A 17,570-nucleotide genomic window follows, 5' to 3' on the forward strand; every position below is an offset into this window, starting at 1 on the left:
TACTAATACAGTGATATCACTATTATCGTATTATGATTTTACTCATAGGCCTAGGATATTAATCAGACAAAGAAGACACATGTAGCCTAACCTGTTAGTTACTCTTCATTGGCTTTGTTTTGTAGCCAGAAATACATTTAAATCCCTCGCTCTGGCCTAAAACACTTAAATGGTTCTGCACCTTGTTATTTTAATTCCATGATCCAGTAAGTCCCTGCGGTCCTCTGATGCACATCTGCTGAGACATTTTCCCTCAGTGAATCCCTGGGTGGACTAATCTTGTATGTTTTTGTGATAGTTTTGAGACTTTCAAGAAATATATTTGAAGACGCTGTGCCTTCACTTACTTTGTCAATTATATTACAGTTATGGTTTGTATGTTTATGTTTTTTGTTATATGAAACTCATTATTTTCATTGTTGATATTTTATATATATATTTTTAATTAATATTATTATTATGCTTAATGTAGACTTTTCAACTTATTTGAAACTCTTAGCTAATAATGTAGCCTAGTGCAGCATAACCTATATAGCATATATATATATATATATATATATATATATATATATATATATATATATATATATATATATATATAATGTTAATGTCAATAATATATATATCATTGTAGACTCACTCCGGTAATATTGACAATGTGTTGTTTACATTAATCGCGTGGCAAATTTCGTTTCATGACGTCGAACCTGTTGTGACGTCGTCAAAGAAGAAAGGGGTCTTTGCTGACAGAGGTTATCCTAGGGTAGCCCACTCCGTTCTGGGTTCCATTCATGTTCCTAACCCCATCGAACTAGGGTAGACTCTAGAACACCTGGCTGGGTTAAGAAGGATCCAACGCTGCTGGTCACAAGCAAAGATTCTAGAATCTTTGGTCACAAGATTCACAGAGAACCTCGGATTTGACCGTGAGGCAAGGTAGGCTAGGGATGCGTTTATCACCTGAAGATGCTAAACACACATTGTTATCACATATAACCATACCGGACTCTTCCTAGGATTAATATTAAACATTGTTAAGGAAATCAAACATAAAAATGCTAGGTAACGTTAGCCCTTTTGGCTGCAAATGTACTTTTTAGTAACGTCAGCTTGCTATGATGGTTTGTAACATTAGCAACATGCTCAGCTAACGGTTCGCATCCATATGTTTATCGGGTAACGTTAGGTTTCAGTGTTTCAGCAGACTGTACATGACTGAAAACATATTGGTAAGCTATATAATGTTATTGGTAAGCTATATAATGTTACATCGTTGCACAAACATAACAAGTGCATAACCCAACGTTAAAGTTGTTTACTGTTGCCAAAAGTTACTGCCCCCCTTTTGCTGCTGTCTTTCAGATAGACTTCCCCTTTCAGATTTGGAAGTTGCTAGTAGGAATTAGCAAGCTACTGGAAATCCTTTTGAATTTGGACATTGGACAACGTTGTAAAAACTTCTAACGTTAATTTGCCAATGTGTTATCCGATAGCTATTAAGTATGACTGGGGTTTAAGCGAAATGAGTGAGTGCAGAAGTCATCTAATTAACGTTAGGCAAGTTGCTAACTTTATTTCCACGTAGGCATGGTCGTGACCCTCAAATGTTCAAAACGGTGACTAGCTTACTGTGGTAACTTAACTGTGGATGATATTTTAACTAACTTCGAATTTGACAAGTCTCAGCGTGATCATATACATAGGTGATCATTCACATAGGTTAATCAGTAGACAAATAGCGCTGCCGCTAGGCCAATACGCAGATAGGTTGTCCTTGTTGGTCCTGGAGTGCTAATGCGAACTAGCAATAACATTCTTTTGCGGTCAGTCAGTTGGGGCTATCAGAGACGGGCTCTGGGGCTATGCATGGCATGTTTGCAGTGATAATAGCCAGCTCACAGCTTTTGGCAGACGTTGTTTTTTTTATCTAGGACAAACGTCACTGTTTCTTGACATGTCACCCTGTTCACATAAATTAAGTTGAAATGTCAGCTTGATATTCAGCTGAAATATCACCAATTCTAAACGCAAGTGACAATAGGCTTTCTTTCTTTCTATCGGTGGTTGTGTGTAGATAATGATGGTGAGCAATATCATGGGCTATACAGAATGTCATTCCTTTAATATAAGTCCTGGCTGAGGTGATGCTGTAACCTTTCCCCTACTCTGAGCATCACTCAAGTCAGATGACTGGAGCCTAAGAGGGAGGAGTCAAAAGGAATCAATACCTGGATGAATACCACAATGCTATAGCTTTGTGAAATTTTATGGGAGCTATTTTATGTTTACAACAAGGATTTAAGGTGCTGGTCTGCAGGTGAATCATCAAAGCATGACATAGAAATCAATAATCCATTCCCTGTTGGTGTGTTTAGCCTTGGCCAATGTAAATCCACCTCTTGGCAGCTCTGTAGCCCACAATGATCTCAGAAGTAGCCCAAGCAAAACAAAGACAAGATCAGGATTAGGTCTCTCACTGTCAAATATTTTAGGAGCCCCTGTCTGCTTTTGCACTGAGGTCTTTCCTTATTGCAATGCCCTTGAGCATGTGCATGTCTGTGTGTGAGGGAGAGAGGGTCATATGAGCGGAAGAACGTACTAGGCTACTTGCTGAAATGTGAAATAGGCCTATCAGGTGCATGAATGTCCTTGGGCTAGTCAGATCTTGCAATGACGGTGTCTAAATTGCTACCACACTTATCAGTCATAGTGTGAGCAATGAGAAATTGCGTTAGAGGTGGCGTGACTGAATCAGTCATACATTTACACTTTGGATTAGCCTGATATTTGATGCTCCACCTTTAGCTAAGATATGCAAATGCAGACCCTAGCCTATCTCCTGAGGTCCAAAGCTTACTGGCTTGGTAAAAACATAACCTACATTCTGTATGACATGTGACTATGACACACAGTCTTTGTATATGTAGAAGGGAACTAACCATATTTGTGTGTGTGTGTGTGTGTGTGTGTTTCAGAAGCAGCAGTGGTGCATCTGCGTGCGTATGTGCGTGCGTGTGTGTGACTCCGACCAGGCAGTATGGCAGAAGCGCATCAGGCTGTGGCCTTCCAGTTCACCGTCTCACCAGAGGGCATCGACCTCCAGTTGAGTCATGAGGCCCTCCGGCAGATTTACCTCTCGGGCGTCTACTCCTGGAAGAAGAGGTTCGTCCGCTTCAAGGTGAGCATCCTTCACATCATCTCGGTGACTCGGCAGGTCAACAGCATCTGCAGCGCTGATTTACATGCCTCCATATAAGCCTTCAGTCCTCTCCTTGGACCTGTTTCCTCTGACGTCCAGTGACTCCTCTTCCCAGTGTTTAGTCTTATCTCCTGTCCTCTCCTCTCTTCTCCTTTCCTCTTCTCATCTCTCCTCTCCTCCTTTCATATTTCTCTCATGCTGCTGTCTTCTGTCCTCTCACTGCTCCCTGTTCTTTTCTCTCCAGAATGGGGTACTTACAGGAGTGTATCCAGGAAGTCCCACTGGCCTAATGCTGGTGCTGGCAGCCCATATCGGCAGAGCTAGGTACTTCCAAGCAGATCCTTCACTCGGCATCTTCACACTCCTGGAGAACTACGCTCCTATAAGGTAACAACTGTATGTGAGTTTGCACAGAATACATGTTATTCTAACTATACTTGTTAAATAACTAGTCGGCTTCATGATGCCGTGTTGTGTTGAGTTTCACTGTCTGTGAGAGAATTTGTGTGTACTGTGTTGTGAGTATTATGAGTTTGTTTGTAAGCAGGAGGAATATTTTTTTCCCATAGTCATCAGGTTGCAGTGGTCATTTGTTGGGTGCAGGTGTTATAATGGTCATCCTAATTGTGTGTGTGTGTGTGTGTGTGTGTGTGTGTGTGTGTGTGTGTGTGTGTGTGTGTGTAGCAGGTACATGTCCCCTGACACCCAGCAGATAGTAGGGGGCGTGATTGTGGGCACTGGCCTGTGGGTGGGCATCTTCTTCGTCATGAGGACGGTGCTAAAGGCTCTGCTTTCCTGGCATGGCTGGATGTATGTGCCACGGGGCACCGTGCCCTTAAAAGTCCGCCTCTGGTCGGTAAGTGTGTGTGTTTGTTTGTGTGTCCAAACTGTGCACACAGGACTCTGTAAAGAGCCTGCTCTTAGATGACCTGTTACAGTACACAGGCTGACAAGACCAGCAGTGAGTCTGGGTGGTTAAATCAGTTTTAACATCGGTTTAAACAGAATCAGTTTAAACAGAATCGGTTTTAACATCAGTTTAAACAGAATTGGCTTGGCGATGACAGTATGACGTCCTCAGACTCAGGGTTTTAGTGAACCTGTCCTGTTGACGTAGAGTGGGTTTGATTGCTGATGGATCTAGAAGAGTGTATAATTACTGTGTGTGTGCGTGCGTGTGTGTGTGTGTGTGTGTGATGGATCTTTGTACACAGGTTCTGGTGCGGCTCTTCTCTGGTCACCGCACTCCACAGCTCTACAGCTTTCAGACGTCTCTGCCACGGTTGCCCTTGCCCTCTATTAAGGACACCATGGAACGGGTGAGTGCTAAGGCAGTTTTAATCCACACAAATACAGTACAAACAAGAGTAATTCAACATCTCTCAAGAATGACCAGAAGACCAGCATTATCCATTGCATATGCACTTTCTCAAAAGAAAGAAATAAAAACTCTCTCTCTCTCACTCGCTCCCTTTGTCTACCTCCATCTCCATGTTTCTTTCTGTCACACTGTCTGCTGCAGTATCTGGAGTCTGTGCGGCCCCTGTTGACTGATGATGAGTTTGCGCGGATGAAGGGGCTGGCCAAAGACTTTGAGCAGAATCTGGGGCCACGGCTGCAGTGGTACCTACGCCTCAAGGCCTGGTGGTCCTCTAACTATGTAAGCAACACTTGCTCCATGTTACCTATATCGTATAGGAAATATTACACCATCGTGCATACCCTACCTCCTCTATCTACCTATGTCATATAAACTGTTGCTAACACAATTTATATTTAGAGAGGGAGAGCTAGTAGCTACCTTGTTTGAAGAGTGATGCAAAAAAGTTATCTGTTTTTTTATTTCAACTGTGACTGAACTGTCTGATCTGCATTGTGCTTGTGTTTTGATGTGATACTGAGGATCTGTTTGTATGTAGTGTATATACTAACTTTATTTGTGTGTGTGCGTGTGTGTGTGTGTGCGTGTGTGTGTGTGTGTGTGTGTGTGTGTGTAGGTGAGTGATTGGTGGGAGGAGTATGTCTACCTCAGAGGGCGCGGTCCCATCATGGTCAACAGCAACTACTATGCAATGGTAAGAGCAGCATTAAGTCTACATATGCCAGTGGTTTTATACATAATATCCAATTGCAGAAATGCCTATTTGGCAGAGGTGGGAGTAAGTCACACATGTGCAAGTCACAAGCAAGTCTCAAGTCTTAACCTTCAAGTCTCAAGCAAGTCCAAGTCATTTTTTGTGACAGTCAAGCAAGTCAAGTCATAGCTTGGGTCAAGCAAGTCAAGTCATAGCCAAATCATTGACATTCATGATGATTTACCAATGTTTTCATTTTAAAATAAGCTACAATAGGCTAGTTATGAACTGCTGGAGTTTTATTTGTAACAAACAAATAGACATTGCATTCATTCAAGCCACATAGCCTACATCTAAACGGTTTATAGAACAAGATGAAATGTATACGAATAAAAATAAATGTATTTCAAGTAGACCTATTATAAAATAGCCTATTATTGTTTCAATATGCCTCAAATATTAGGTAGCCTAAGCTACATCAAATCATGAAAATATATTCAAACAGTTCAAGTTACACCTGTCCTGACCTGTCACATCTCCAGGGAACCAATAATGTTGAAAAAGTGAACTAATCAATCAATCAAACGCTGCCACCGACGTCACTGCCAAAGTTTGACAAGCGCGACAGCGTAATTGGTTTTAGAAGGGTTTAGGACTGTTAATGCTATATCATATTATACATAAGCCTAACATGTGAAATAAGCTACTTTTCTATGCTGATTGCTGGCAGTTAGCTAGGCTTACTTACTGTTGTTAGCCTACTACTAGGCTGTAACATATTGAACAGGGACGTGTTTAAGAGGGAGGGAGAAAGAGAGGCGCTTACTTTAGGTTACATTGGCAACATTTTCGCTATATAGATTAAACTTAGACAAGAAAATGTTTCACTTTGCCATTTCACACATTTTAACCTAATATGCAATATGCTAAAAAGCATAATAGATTCAAAGCCAACTCTTAACATGCATCAAATTTGACGTTAGGTTTCTAACACGACTAACCTCGGATGAAAATCAATGTGGTGGTGGTGGTTATGTCGCTATTTTGCACACTTGCAGACTGCTGTTCATTTCTCCTTTGACTTGTCAGATACATCATCTGTGAAGCCAAACATTATTATGTTTTGGTATAAACGTAGAGCCTTCCATATTTGCAAGTTAGCCTACCTCAGTCTGTCTCATTTGATCTGGCACTTGCTGTTGGTCTGTCGCATGCAACAGCACCTAAGCAGATTTTCTAAAATCGTAAAGTTAACTCCTTAATATATGAAAAAAATAAAAAGTCAAGTCATTTCAAGTCATTTGTCTCAAGTCTAAGTCAAGTCTCAAGTCATGAATAGCAAGTCAAAGTCAAGTCGAGTCTTTTATACATGTTAATCAAGCAAGTCTCAAGTCTTAAAAAATGTGACTCGAGTCAAGTCATGTGACTCGAGTCCCCCATGTCTGCTATTTGGTCTAATTGGAAACTTCTGTAGGTTTTCTCACAATTATACTATGCTTTGTTGGATTTGGTCACTGTGGGGCGTAAACTCTTTTGGAACAGAAATTGAATATGTTCTCAGTAAATATTCTTAGATTTGTGGGGCAGTACTGTACATTCACTTTTTAAACTTCCGGAAGTCCTCTTTTTGGCCTGTTCTACTTCCTATACTTACTCTCCGCGCATGCTTTTCCCTCAGGACTTCCTGTATGTGTTCCCTACACACCGGCAGGCGGCGAGGGCAGGCAACGCCATCCATTCAATCATGCTGTACCGCAGGAAACTGGACAGAGCTCAGATCAAACCGGTTTGTTCCACAAGCCCAGTATTTTGTGTGTAAACTCCTTTGTTCCACAAGCCCAGTATTTTGTGTGTAAACTCCTTCAAGGTCTCAAATACAGTATGAAGGAGGTACTAGGAGGAACTAATGCGCTCACATTGTAGATTTTGTTGGGAATATTCTTACTGCTGTCATTTTCTCTCAACTGATGTTCTGAAATGTTTGCCCTGCTATTCATGCTAATTTGGATCCCAAATCAGCCCTCCTTGCAGAAATGCTATTGTCTTTCATCAAGGGTGGCACATGATATTGTACGTTTACAGAAGTTGGCAAAGGTTTTTTGTACAGATGACTCTCTGTTGACTCAGCTGTTTTGACACTGCTATTGTGATTAGGTTTATGATTTAAGGTTACCAGAATCTTCAGTCCACACATGTACTAACTGGCATGTTTTTGTCCCCGTTCCCCTAAAAAGCTAACTTAGCCGTGTTTACAGATAAACCTTCTTTAGTGCCAAATGCCAACTCAACATTTTTAACTACCTCAGTTATAGAATATACTAGAACTGTGCCTGAGCATTTAGCCTTTAATTTAACAAATTGTTCTGGTTGCATTGACTGAAGGAGCTGCAGGGTGTTAAACTCTAACATGGAAGACTTGAGCACTGTAGTTTAACTCATTTGCATGACACACCTGATGGGAATGTATAAATGTATGTATAACACATACTGGTGCTTTGAAAGCAGCACACAAAACTCTTACAAGGAAGTCAGAGAGGCAGACAGACAATGAGCAGAATCATTGACTGGTTGACATCCATTGACTGGTTTTACCTTGCTGTGTTTTCTTCAGTGTCTCTGTGTGTGTGTGTGTGTGTGATACTAGCCCACTGTGTGTGTGATCTTACCACCTAACCTGACCGCTGTCTCTTGTTCCAACGCTGACCTGGTGCTGTCTTGTGTGGCCTCTCGGTTCTCAGCTCTTTGTGCTGGAGAACCGGGTTCCACTCTGCTCTGCCCAGTTTGAGCGCTTGTTTAACACTGCACGCATTCCGGGCAAGGAGATGGGTAAGAGGCTGTCTCCATAGCAACCCTGTACCACCACCACCAAGTTCCAAGTTCCTGTGTCATCAACAGAACCCTATTAGAAGTGCTTTCTCTAGGAGTTTAGACTCTGGGCTTGGTAAAGCCCTTGAGACAATTTTATTTTTTATTGGCGAGTTAAATTTATTTAATAAATAAAGTAACCCAAGGTTAAGGTCAGTTCTAAATGAAATCGAGAGTTCCACATGACTTCAGGGCAACCCTGTTTGGTCTGCTGTTTAGTATAGTAGAGAAGAAACAGTTCTAAATGAAACAGAGTTCCACATGACTTCAGGGCAGCCCTGTTTTGTCAGCTGTACTAGTATAGTAGAGAAGCTACTATTCTTTTCTGGTCCTGTGGTGGCGACACAAGATCTAGTGAATCTGCACACCATTCTTGTTTGTTTGTTTGTTTGTTTGTTTGTTTGTTTTCTGTCAACTATTTATTTATTTAATTTTAGGACATTTATTTATTTATTTATTTGATTTGATTTGATTTTCTAACTGGACACTCAGCAGGCTTCTTTCCTCCTCCCATTGGCACATCCACTCTGTGGAGGCTTGCCGTTCTCTCTGTCAGTTGAGCCTCATTTCCCTTCATTGCTTTTTTTTTCTTTTGCTTTACAGTTAATGCTTCAAAACACCATTCCCATGTGTTCATCCCAGTATGAGCGAATGTTCAACACCAGTCGTGTACCAGGGCCAGACAGAGGTAGAGTCTAAACTTGCGCGCACACACACACACACACACACACACACACACACACACACCCACACACACACACACATTCTGTCACACATCACTCATTTGTTTGAAGAAGAGATGGCAAAAACACTGGCATTTGGCCTTAACTGACCTTGTTGACACACACACACACACACACACAAAGGCATCTGACCTTTGCCTTAGTACTGGATGACCGTGGGTCTCCCCCCATTCAGACTTTCTTTTCCATTGAAACTACCAGGGTGCTCATTGACCTGATGGATATGCCTCTTCAGTCCTGTTACAGGAGCCGTGTTCAAATATTACAGCTCTTTGCACCAGCCCCAGCACATTATTGTTTAGTGTGTATCTAAATACATCACCATATGATCTTCCTAAGTTCAGCTGTATAACCCAGAGTGCTGATATGTCATTATTGCTTTTTGAGTGCTTACAGTATGTGTGTTCATCTCTGGTATGCTGTGCGATTGATGATGCTTCTGCCCAATGTAATTCCCTTTTGTTTGTCTTGCCTTCCTCCTGTGCTTTCCAGCGCTGTCCATCGGCTGCCCTGGGCATGTGGTATTGTTTTGGCACTGTTAGGTGTGCTGCTAGTAGAAGCTTTTGCTTTTGTAGCTGCTTTACTGATATTGGTTTGATAATTGGCCAAAGCAGTAGTTCCTTTGTAGATCCACCCTTAGAAGTGATTGCTGTTCTTCTTGAAGCCCTGTGATCAAGCCAGTTGTATCAGACTATTTCAGGCAACTGTATGCCACCTGTTTCCTCTGTTCCAGTGCGATGACTTTGACCCATATTTTAAGGTCAAAGTCAAAACACCTCAGGTTAAACCTGTCATGACATATACACATGCACCCTGCACAAAAACAAAGGACTGACAGGGTAGAGACATTGTTTATGTTTGGCCTGCTGTGACAACAATAGTTGTACTAATAGTAAATAGTTGTAGCTCTAGTATTAGCAGCTTATTTATTCATTCTGCCATAGCAACAGCAGTAGTTGAAGTAGCTAATATTGCTAATATGCAGCTAAATTGAACTTGTTTTGCGCCATTAAACCAAGATAAAAATCTGTGTATGTAGAGACATATGGCAATACCCATGATTCCTGATACTGGTTTTGTGTACCTCAGACACACTGCAGCACCATACGAATTGCAAGCATATCGTGGTGTACCACAAGGGGCGCTATTTCAAAGTGTGGATGTTCTATGATGGTCGCCTGCTGATGCCCAGAGAGATCGAACAACAGATGGAGCTCATCCTGGCCGACGACTCGCCACCCCAACCAGGAGAGGAGCCGCTGGCCGCCCTCACTGCTGGAGACAGGTGAGTCTGTCTCAGGTAACTTTATAGATAGGTTAGTCTGTCTCTAAGGTAACTTTACAGACAGAAGAGTCTATCGCTCGCGTAACTTTACAGATAGGCGAGTCTGTCTCTTGGGTAACTTTCCAGACAGGTTAGTTTGTCTCTTGGGTAACTTTATAGGCAATAGTCAACTTTATGGGTAACTTTACAGACAGGTTAGTCCAGGGGTCGGCAACCCGCGGCTCTGGAGCCACATGTGGCTCTTTGATCCCTCTGATGCGGCTCAGCTTTTGAAAATAATTAATGAGTATTTAATTAAAATGCATTTTATTTTAGTTTGTTCATTTTCAAAATGTAATATTGTAGGTCTAACTGAGTAATTTAGCCTATATAACTTTCCACCTCGCTTGACTCTGTAACCGTAGCTGCACAATATTGTTACATTCACGGTTCGTTGCCATGTCAATATCAAACAAAATCACTAATTTCCCTCCATTTCAGTCAACGAGAACACTTTAATTGTTATTGTTGATGTGTGCGCTTGCTGTAGGCTAGATAAGGAAAATGTCAAAAAGGAAACGTCAGCGACCACAGCTTGCGAGTGCGAACACAAGGCTGAAATGAGAGTTTCCATCTGAAGACTCTGATTCTGAAAACACGAAATGAACTGGCCGTTATATATCGCACACCACAACGAGTTAGTATTGCTGTGTTAACCCTGTTTGGTTCCACTTGCATGTGAGATCTTTCTCACATATGAAAAATATAAAGACAAACCTGCGCTCACGTTTAAGGGCAATTCCACGCAAAACTGTCACATCCATAACGCCAACACAATGCCATGGTATTTAGTTGGCGTTATGGATATGACAGTTTTGCATGGAGTTGCCCTTAAGTGGTGACAGCCTCAATTCTTGCATGAAACTTCACCTCACTGAATATGAGCCAGCCAAACTCCAAGGCCATCACCAAATCTAATCTCTGATAAGCCTAATTAATGTTCAATTTCGCCAATGATATGTCAACGAAAATTGAGTGTTGTGTTGTTAACTATGATGTTGTTATTTTGCATATCAAAGGACACTGGAAAAATAGGGGGTGGCGTTTAGCCTACATGGGAAGCCTAAGGCCTATACTTCTGTCATTCCACTTTACATTTCAAGTTAGCCTACTTGCACATTAAAACTAGTAGAACATGTATTTAAAAATCCTCTGTTGAATGAAAGTAACTACGTTAAATATCCAAACTTTTTCTTGTAACCGTCTTTATGTGGCTCTTCTGAGATTAAAAAAATAATAAATTTGGTAAAAGTGGCTCTCCTGGCAAAAAAGGTTGCCGACCCCTGGGTTAGTCTAGGTAACTTTACAGATGAGTCTGTCTTTTGGGAAACTTTACAGACAAGTGAGTCAACTTTACAGGTAAGTTTACAGATAGGATGCCTGTCTCTCAGGTAGCTTTACAGAGAGATGAGTCTGTTTGGTCCACAGTGATGTCTAGACTATTCAGTACACTGAAGGAATAGGAAACATGATTTTGGTGCTTGTGTGTGTGTGTGTGTGTGTTTTGTGTGTGCACTTGCCAGGGTGCCGTGGGCCTGTGCTCGGGAGGCCTACTTTAAGCATGGCCGCAACCGGCAGTCGTTGGAAACTATTGAAAAGGCCGCTTTCTTTGTCACCCTTGACGATACGGAGCAGCGCTATGACGCGGACAGACCACTGGAATCACTGAGCAGCTATGCCAAGTCCCTCCTCCACGGAAAGTGCCACGACAGGTGAGACCCCACTACTGTGTGGGCACGCCCTCATGTCAGTGTATCGTATCGTATCGTATCGTGCCTCATGTATCGTGTGTTGTGTTTGCTGCAGGTGGTTTGATAAGACCTTCAACCTGATCATCTTCAAGAACGGAACCATGGGCCTGAACGCCGAGCACAGTTGGGCAGACGCTCCCATCATAGGACACCTGTGGGAGGTAAACACACACGTATTGTGTCTGTTTGTCTGTGTGAAAAAAATGGCTTGCGCGGCGCAAGAACGGTGTGCCGCTGAGCAAAACCCAGCACAGTTGGCAGCTCGCCACTCAGCTAGCCCAACATAGCGCATACCACTTCCCATCTGAAAGGCCGTGTGTGTGTGTGTGTGTTACAGCAAGTGTTAGCCAGTGACCCCTTCCAGCTGGGCTACACAGATGAAGGACACTGCAAAGGCAGCCTCCACCCCAACATGCCTGGCCCTGTGCGTCTGCAGTGGAGCATTCCAGCTGAGGTAAGACAGACACACACACACACACACACATTCACTACTGTATCTGTCTTTGTTTCTCACATATTTGTAAATATTCATACATAATGAAACGTAACCATGATGTCAGCCATGATTACTGTGTTGTGATGCTATGTGTTGTGCTATTATGTTTCAGTGCCAGACCATGATCAACCACTCCCTGGTGACAGCCAAGGCGCTGGCTGATGATGTCGACATAATCATCATCCCGTTCCACGACTTTGGAAAGGGTCTGATCAAGAAGTGCAGGACCAGCCCTGATGCCTTCATCCAGATAGCTCTGCAGCTGGCTCACTTCAGGGTAAACCGTAACACACACACACACACACACACACACACACACACACACACACACACACACACACACGCACACACACACACGCACTCTCTCTCTCTGTCACTAACACTCATTACTTGTAGAATTATTGGACTATAATTAGAATGTGTATGAATCGAAAGATCTGTGTGTTCTGCAATCTATCTTATTCTTGTGTCTCTCCTTTACAACAAGACTGTGTGTGTGTATGTGTGTGTGTGTTTTCTTATGTGTCTGTAAATGTGTTATCTGCAGGATAAAGGGCGTTTCTGTCTGACCTATGAGGCATCCATGACACGCTTATATAGGGAAGGACGCACTGAGACCGTCCGCTCCTGCACCATGGAGACTTGCGCCTTTGTCCGTGCCATGGTCAACAACGAGCCTGTGAGTGTGTTTTTGTGTGTGTTTTGGGGTTTGTATTTTTTTAATGTTTGATTCTGTCATCCATGACCACCATTACTCTGCTTCTAACTAACCCCCCCCCCTCCCTCCTCCTTTCAGAGGGAGAAGATATTGCAGCTCCTGAAGCTGGCTGCAGAGAAGCACCAGGATATGTACAGGCTGGCCATGACCGGCAAGGGCATCGACCGCCACCTCTTCTGCCTCTACGTTGTGTCCAAGTACCTGGGCGAGGACTCCGACTTCCTCAAAGAGGTGTGACTGCCAAGTTGTGCAGTTTGCATTCACTGCTAATTCTGTTTTCTGAATCGGATACTCTGCAATGCATGTCTGGAAGTTTTCATTTTGTGTCCTTTTTATAACATTTGTGGGTGTTTTCGTTTGGTCACTTCTCTCTCTCTCTCTCTGTCTTCTCCCCTCTGGCCCCTCTGTCTCTGGCCCCTCTGTCTCTGGACACTCTGTCTCTGGCCCCTCTGTCTCTGGCCCCTCTGTCTCTGGCCCCTCTGTCTCTGGACACTCCTCTGCAGGTTCTGTCTCAGCCCTGGAGTCTCTCCACCAGCCAGACTCCACTGCAGCAGGTGGAGCTGTTTGACCTGACCAAGCATGCAGAGTATGTGTCCAGCGGAGGGGGCTTCGGACCGGTGAGACACACACACACACACACACACAAACATAGCACGCACACACACACATACAAAATATTTCAGGTTTTCCAAATGTAACACATACACAGTCACATCTGCACATCTGGGGTGCGTTTCCCAACCTGTTAGCAACTTAGTTGGCTGGCAATGGGAAACTACATTGCAACTTAGTTAGCAACTATGGTTTTGGGAAACGCAGCCCTGGATGGCCAAGGAAGCAACCTCCAGCTCTTTCTGTGCATGTCTGTTTGTGCCACAGGTGGCAGATAATGGTTATGGAGTGTCCTATGTGATTATTGGTGAGAACCTCATCACGTTCCACATCTCCAGTAAACATTCCGGCAAAGAAACTGTGAGTATTTCTCTCATTCTTGTCATTTTGAAAAGGGTTTGGAAATAATATGGTGTGTTAGGGGAGCTGTGGTGTAAGATGGGGTGGCAGGGGGTCCTCTAGTTCAGTTTACATCAGTGGTGGAATGTAACGAAGTACAAATACTTCGTTACTGTACTTAAGTAAATTTTCCATGTATTTGTACTTTACTTAAGTAAAATTTATAGTGCATACTTTTGACTTTTACTTCGTTACATTTTACAGCAATTATCTGTACTTTTACTCCGCTACATTTCTACAACACCATCGTTCCTTTTTACGATACATTTTATGATCATTTTTTTTTTCTCTCTGACAAACACGTTTGTTTTACCGGGGGGTTGCTATCAAAGATTCTGGAGCGCTACGTGCATTCTTAGAAACATAAGCTTCTAGTCTAGGCCAGGCAAAGCGTGAGCTTGTAGCCATCTGCATTCGGTAGGCTATATTCACCAGACCCATGGCTACACTGTACATGCAACTGTGTTCTGTGCCTTTCTCTGTCTGTTATCTGCAGCGTTAGGGCCTCCTCTCCGATGAGATTGCTATCCGCGGATCAGCGAAGTTACAGGCTATGCCCAAGCTTCTGTCACACGTCTGATCATTTGCGGCACAAATGAATGGTAGACTATTAATGAACCGGTGGCCGGAAAAAACTTAACATTTTCCAGATTAGGAAATATTCCTTAATTGTGTGTGATTAAATAAAGATGCATAGCCTACAATTGGGGGGTAGTAACGTGAGCGCTCATTCAATGTCTATGCGTCTGCGCAAGTGAAACTGAACTTAATCATAAAGACACCTTTCTCAGCAACTGTTCTGTTCAATCAGCATAATTGGCATTACTATCCACCCGACGTTTCCCTTGTCTACCCCGTTAAACTTCAGGCTCTCGTGTTTTGCTGAATGATATTACTCAGCAGATCACCCTAGTAGATAACCAGAATTACAGTCTCTAGAATTGTAGGTCAGAATGTAAACTGGGCCACAGATGGTAAGCACAATTGCATTAACTTAAAACTATCTAGTCGAGTATAACCTAAAACTAGCTTAATTAAAATGCCACAGCCCATACTGATTTTTCCTTTTAGAATATAGATATTAAGAGAATAAATCATTATGCAAATACTTTTACTTTTAATACTTAAAGTACATTTAAAAGCAGGTACTTTTTACTTTTACTTAAGTAGGGTTGTCATTGTGGTACTTTTACTTTTACTAAAGTAAATATTTCTCTGTGTATTTGTACTTTTACTTAAGTACTGAGGTTCAGTACTTCCTCCACCACTGGTTTACATCAACCATATGGGGCCATGTCTTACACCCGGTGCAACGTGGCACCAAGCTACACAAGTCAGTGATTAATTTTTTCGCCACACGCTCCACTTCCATTGAACAATGCGCTCACGGGTGTGTCAATTAAAAAAATTGGTGTGGTCAAGCGCTTGATCCAAAAATCGCTATCTTACACGCACTAAAAAATTGCTATGCTACTGACCAAGAAAAACCTGGTCTATGTGTATATGTAGCGAAAAGCACATATTAGGTGAAGACGTCACAAGATGTAAGCAGCCTTTAGCAACGAGTACCAGTCACTCATTTTCAGAATGAATATCCTTAGGAGTTTTATTCAGGCATTCAAATTCATTAAAATTTTCCAGGCTATGTTTTCAATTGTAACCCCTTGTCAGTCAGTTGTCAATAGTGAAAGTAAATAACTGTTTTTTCATTACCTATGAGACCCAGTAAAGTTAGTTTCAGTTCAGTTTGCCTAGGAGTTCAAATACTAGCCGAGTGCAGATGCATGTAGGCTACATTATATACTGCTAGTCACACGCAGGTTTTAGTAAAGCAAGTATTAGTGGACTCGTGCAAGCGAGATGAATCGGACTGTATAGTGCAATGTTCTACAATAACTTGACTTTATGTAAAATTCTCAACGATGTTTTCTGTTCCTCGGGAAACGCCTTAGAAACGCTTCATGTTTGTTTCTGAAGTTGAAAGGGTCCATAGGACTATGAATACCCCCCCCCCCCCCCCCCCCACTCCATGTACATCTGGTGGTCATTGTATTTGTATTACTGTATTACTTCCTTTTTTTCTTGTTGGCTGTAACATACTGTATTCACAACAGCAAATGATTTGGGAAAAATCACTACTTTTGGTTTCAATATTGCTTACTATGTTTACTGTATTTAAACTTCTCTCTGTAGATGACTTTCATTCTTGTATGGAAATAGGAAATATACATAGAAGCCCATGAAAGACAAAAGAGCTTTAGGTTTTGAGCAACAGTGTGTACATGATGTATCTAAAATGTCATATTATGACAAAAGTGTTTATAATATGAGGCAAATGTTTGATTTAAAGAGGTGTTTATGACATTTTGAATGTTGTGTGTAATTTTGCTGGAGATTTGAGTCATTTTGGATTTTGTGTGAGCAATTGTTGGTTTTGTGTGTAGAGTTTTGAAAAATAGACATAGTGTGTTGAAAATGTAAACAGATGTTACGCCCAAAAACCCATAACTGATTAAGAAACATAAGAACCCTTTTGAACAATCGCCCAGCATCTCATCACAAAATCACACCGTTAAATTAGTGAATGTGGACTGGACACACTTTAAATGTCTAAACTTTGTGTCTCACAAAGGCATTTCAGATTGCTAAAATGGAGCCCATGGAGTGCTTCCCATTGATAATGAATAAAAAGTCAATTTCTCTCTGCGTTTTCTGTCTCCTAAACACTTCTCAATGTCCTTTTACTCTGCTGTGTTTCAGGACTCCAAACGATTTGGCGAGAACATCAAGAAGGCTATGCTGGACATGGTGAGCCTGTTCCAGTTGGCGGTGAAGCCTCTTTAATTGATACCACGCTTAGCCATTAAAAGTCAAATGTTGTTTTCTTATTTTCTTATCTTATTTTAGACTGTGTTCAGTGTGCAAAAAAAAAAAAAGTTTGTGTGTGGGTTTTTTTATTTATTTTTTTTTGGGGGGGGGGGGGGGGGGGGGTAAATGAGAGAAATAGAGAGTGTGTGTGGGGGGGGGGGGGTAAATGACAAAAATAGAAAGTGTGTATAGGGTGACCTTGTGTTCTGGTGCCTTATGAAGGGTGTTAAATTGTTTATGCTGTAAATTATTTGAAGTGACCCTTAACCTCAGAATGCCCCCATCTGTTTGGCTGTCAGAAAGGAAGCAGCATGTACTGTCTGCCGATTGGCTGTGTTCTTATTCTCTAGCTGCAGTACTTTTTTCCTTTCTCTCATGTAAGCAGAATGGACGTTTGCTCCCCTAGTGTGGGGTTCACGCACAAAACCCTTCAACTCACTTAAACTCCATGTACAGAGTAGCTTTAGTCACATCTCCAGCTCTTTACCAGCCTCCAAACACATATGCTGTCTCACTCCAC

At 42.2% G+C, this 17,570-nt stretch overlaps 1 protein-coding gene across 5 annotated transcripts; it reads left to right on the forward strand.

Moving 5' to 3' along the window:
- Window positions 1-720: 720 nt before the first annotated feature.
- LOC121681230 (carnitine O-palmitoyltransferase 1, liver isoform-like) lies at window positions 721-17,070 on the forward strand. Of its 5 annotated transcripts, none has more exons than XM_042060836.1 (19): window positions 721-936; window positions 2,976-3,178; window positions 3,444-3,586; window positions 3,887-4,055; window positions 4,414-4,518; window positions 4,722-4,859; window positions 5,197-5,274; window positions 6,953-7,060; window positions 8,013-8,100; window positions 9,972-10,167; window positions 11,730-11,918; window positions 12,013-12,118; window positions 12,295-12,411; window positions 12,566-12,730; window positions 13,001-13,132; window positions 13,250-13,402; window positions 13,675-13,788; window positions 14,051-14,143; window positions 16,943-17,070. In XM_042060836.1, exons 2-19 carry the CDS (start codon window positions 3,038-3,040, stop codon window positions 17,024-17,026), a joined length of 2,319 nt encoding a protein of 772 aa, XP_041916770.1. In that variant the 5' UTR covers window positions 721-936; window positions 2,976-3,037; the 3' UTR covers window positions 17,027-17,070. The 5 variants fall into 5 exon arrangements, with proteins under 5 accessions (XP_041916770.1, XP_041916768.1, XP_041916767.1 ...); XM_042060834.1 differs by having other exon boundaries at window positions 722-939; window positions 2,974-3,178; window positions 3,884-4,055; XM_042060833.1 differs by having other exon boundaries at window positions 722-936; window positions 3,884-4,055.
- Window positions 17,071-17,570: the final 500 nt, after the last annotated feature.

This window comes from Alosa sapidissima, chromosome 14 (assembly GCF_018492685.1).
Source record: "Alosa sapidissima isolate fAloSap1 chromosome 14, fAloSap1.pri, whole genome shotgun sequence".
NCBI lineage: Eukaryota > Metazoa > Chordata > Actinopteri > Clupeiformes > Clupeidae > Alosa > Alosa sapidissima.

Coding starts and splice junctions, on each gene's coding strand:
- LOC121681230 (XM_042060834.1), top strand. CDS start 3,038: ATGGCAGAAGCGCATCAGGCTGTGGCCTTCCAGTTCACCGTCTCACCA. Junction 7,061..8,012: donor ACAGAGCTCAGATCAAACCG/GTTTGTTCCACA, acceptor CTCGGTTCTCAG/CTCTTTGTGCTGGAGAACCG. Junction 12,731..13,000: donor TGCAGCTGGCTCACTTCAGG/GTAAACCGTAAC, acceptor TGTTATCTGCAG/GATAAAGGGCGTTTCTGTCT.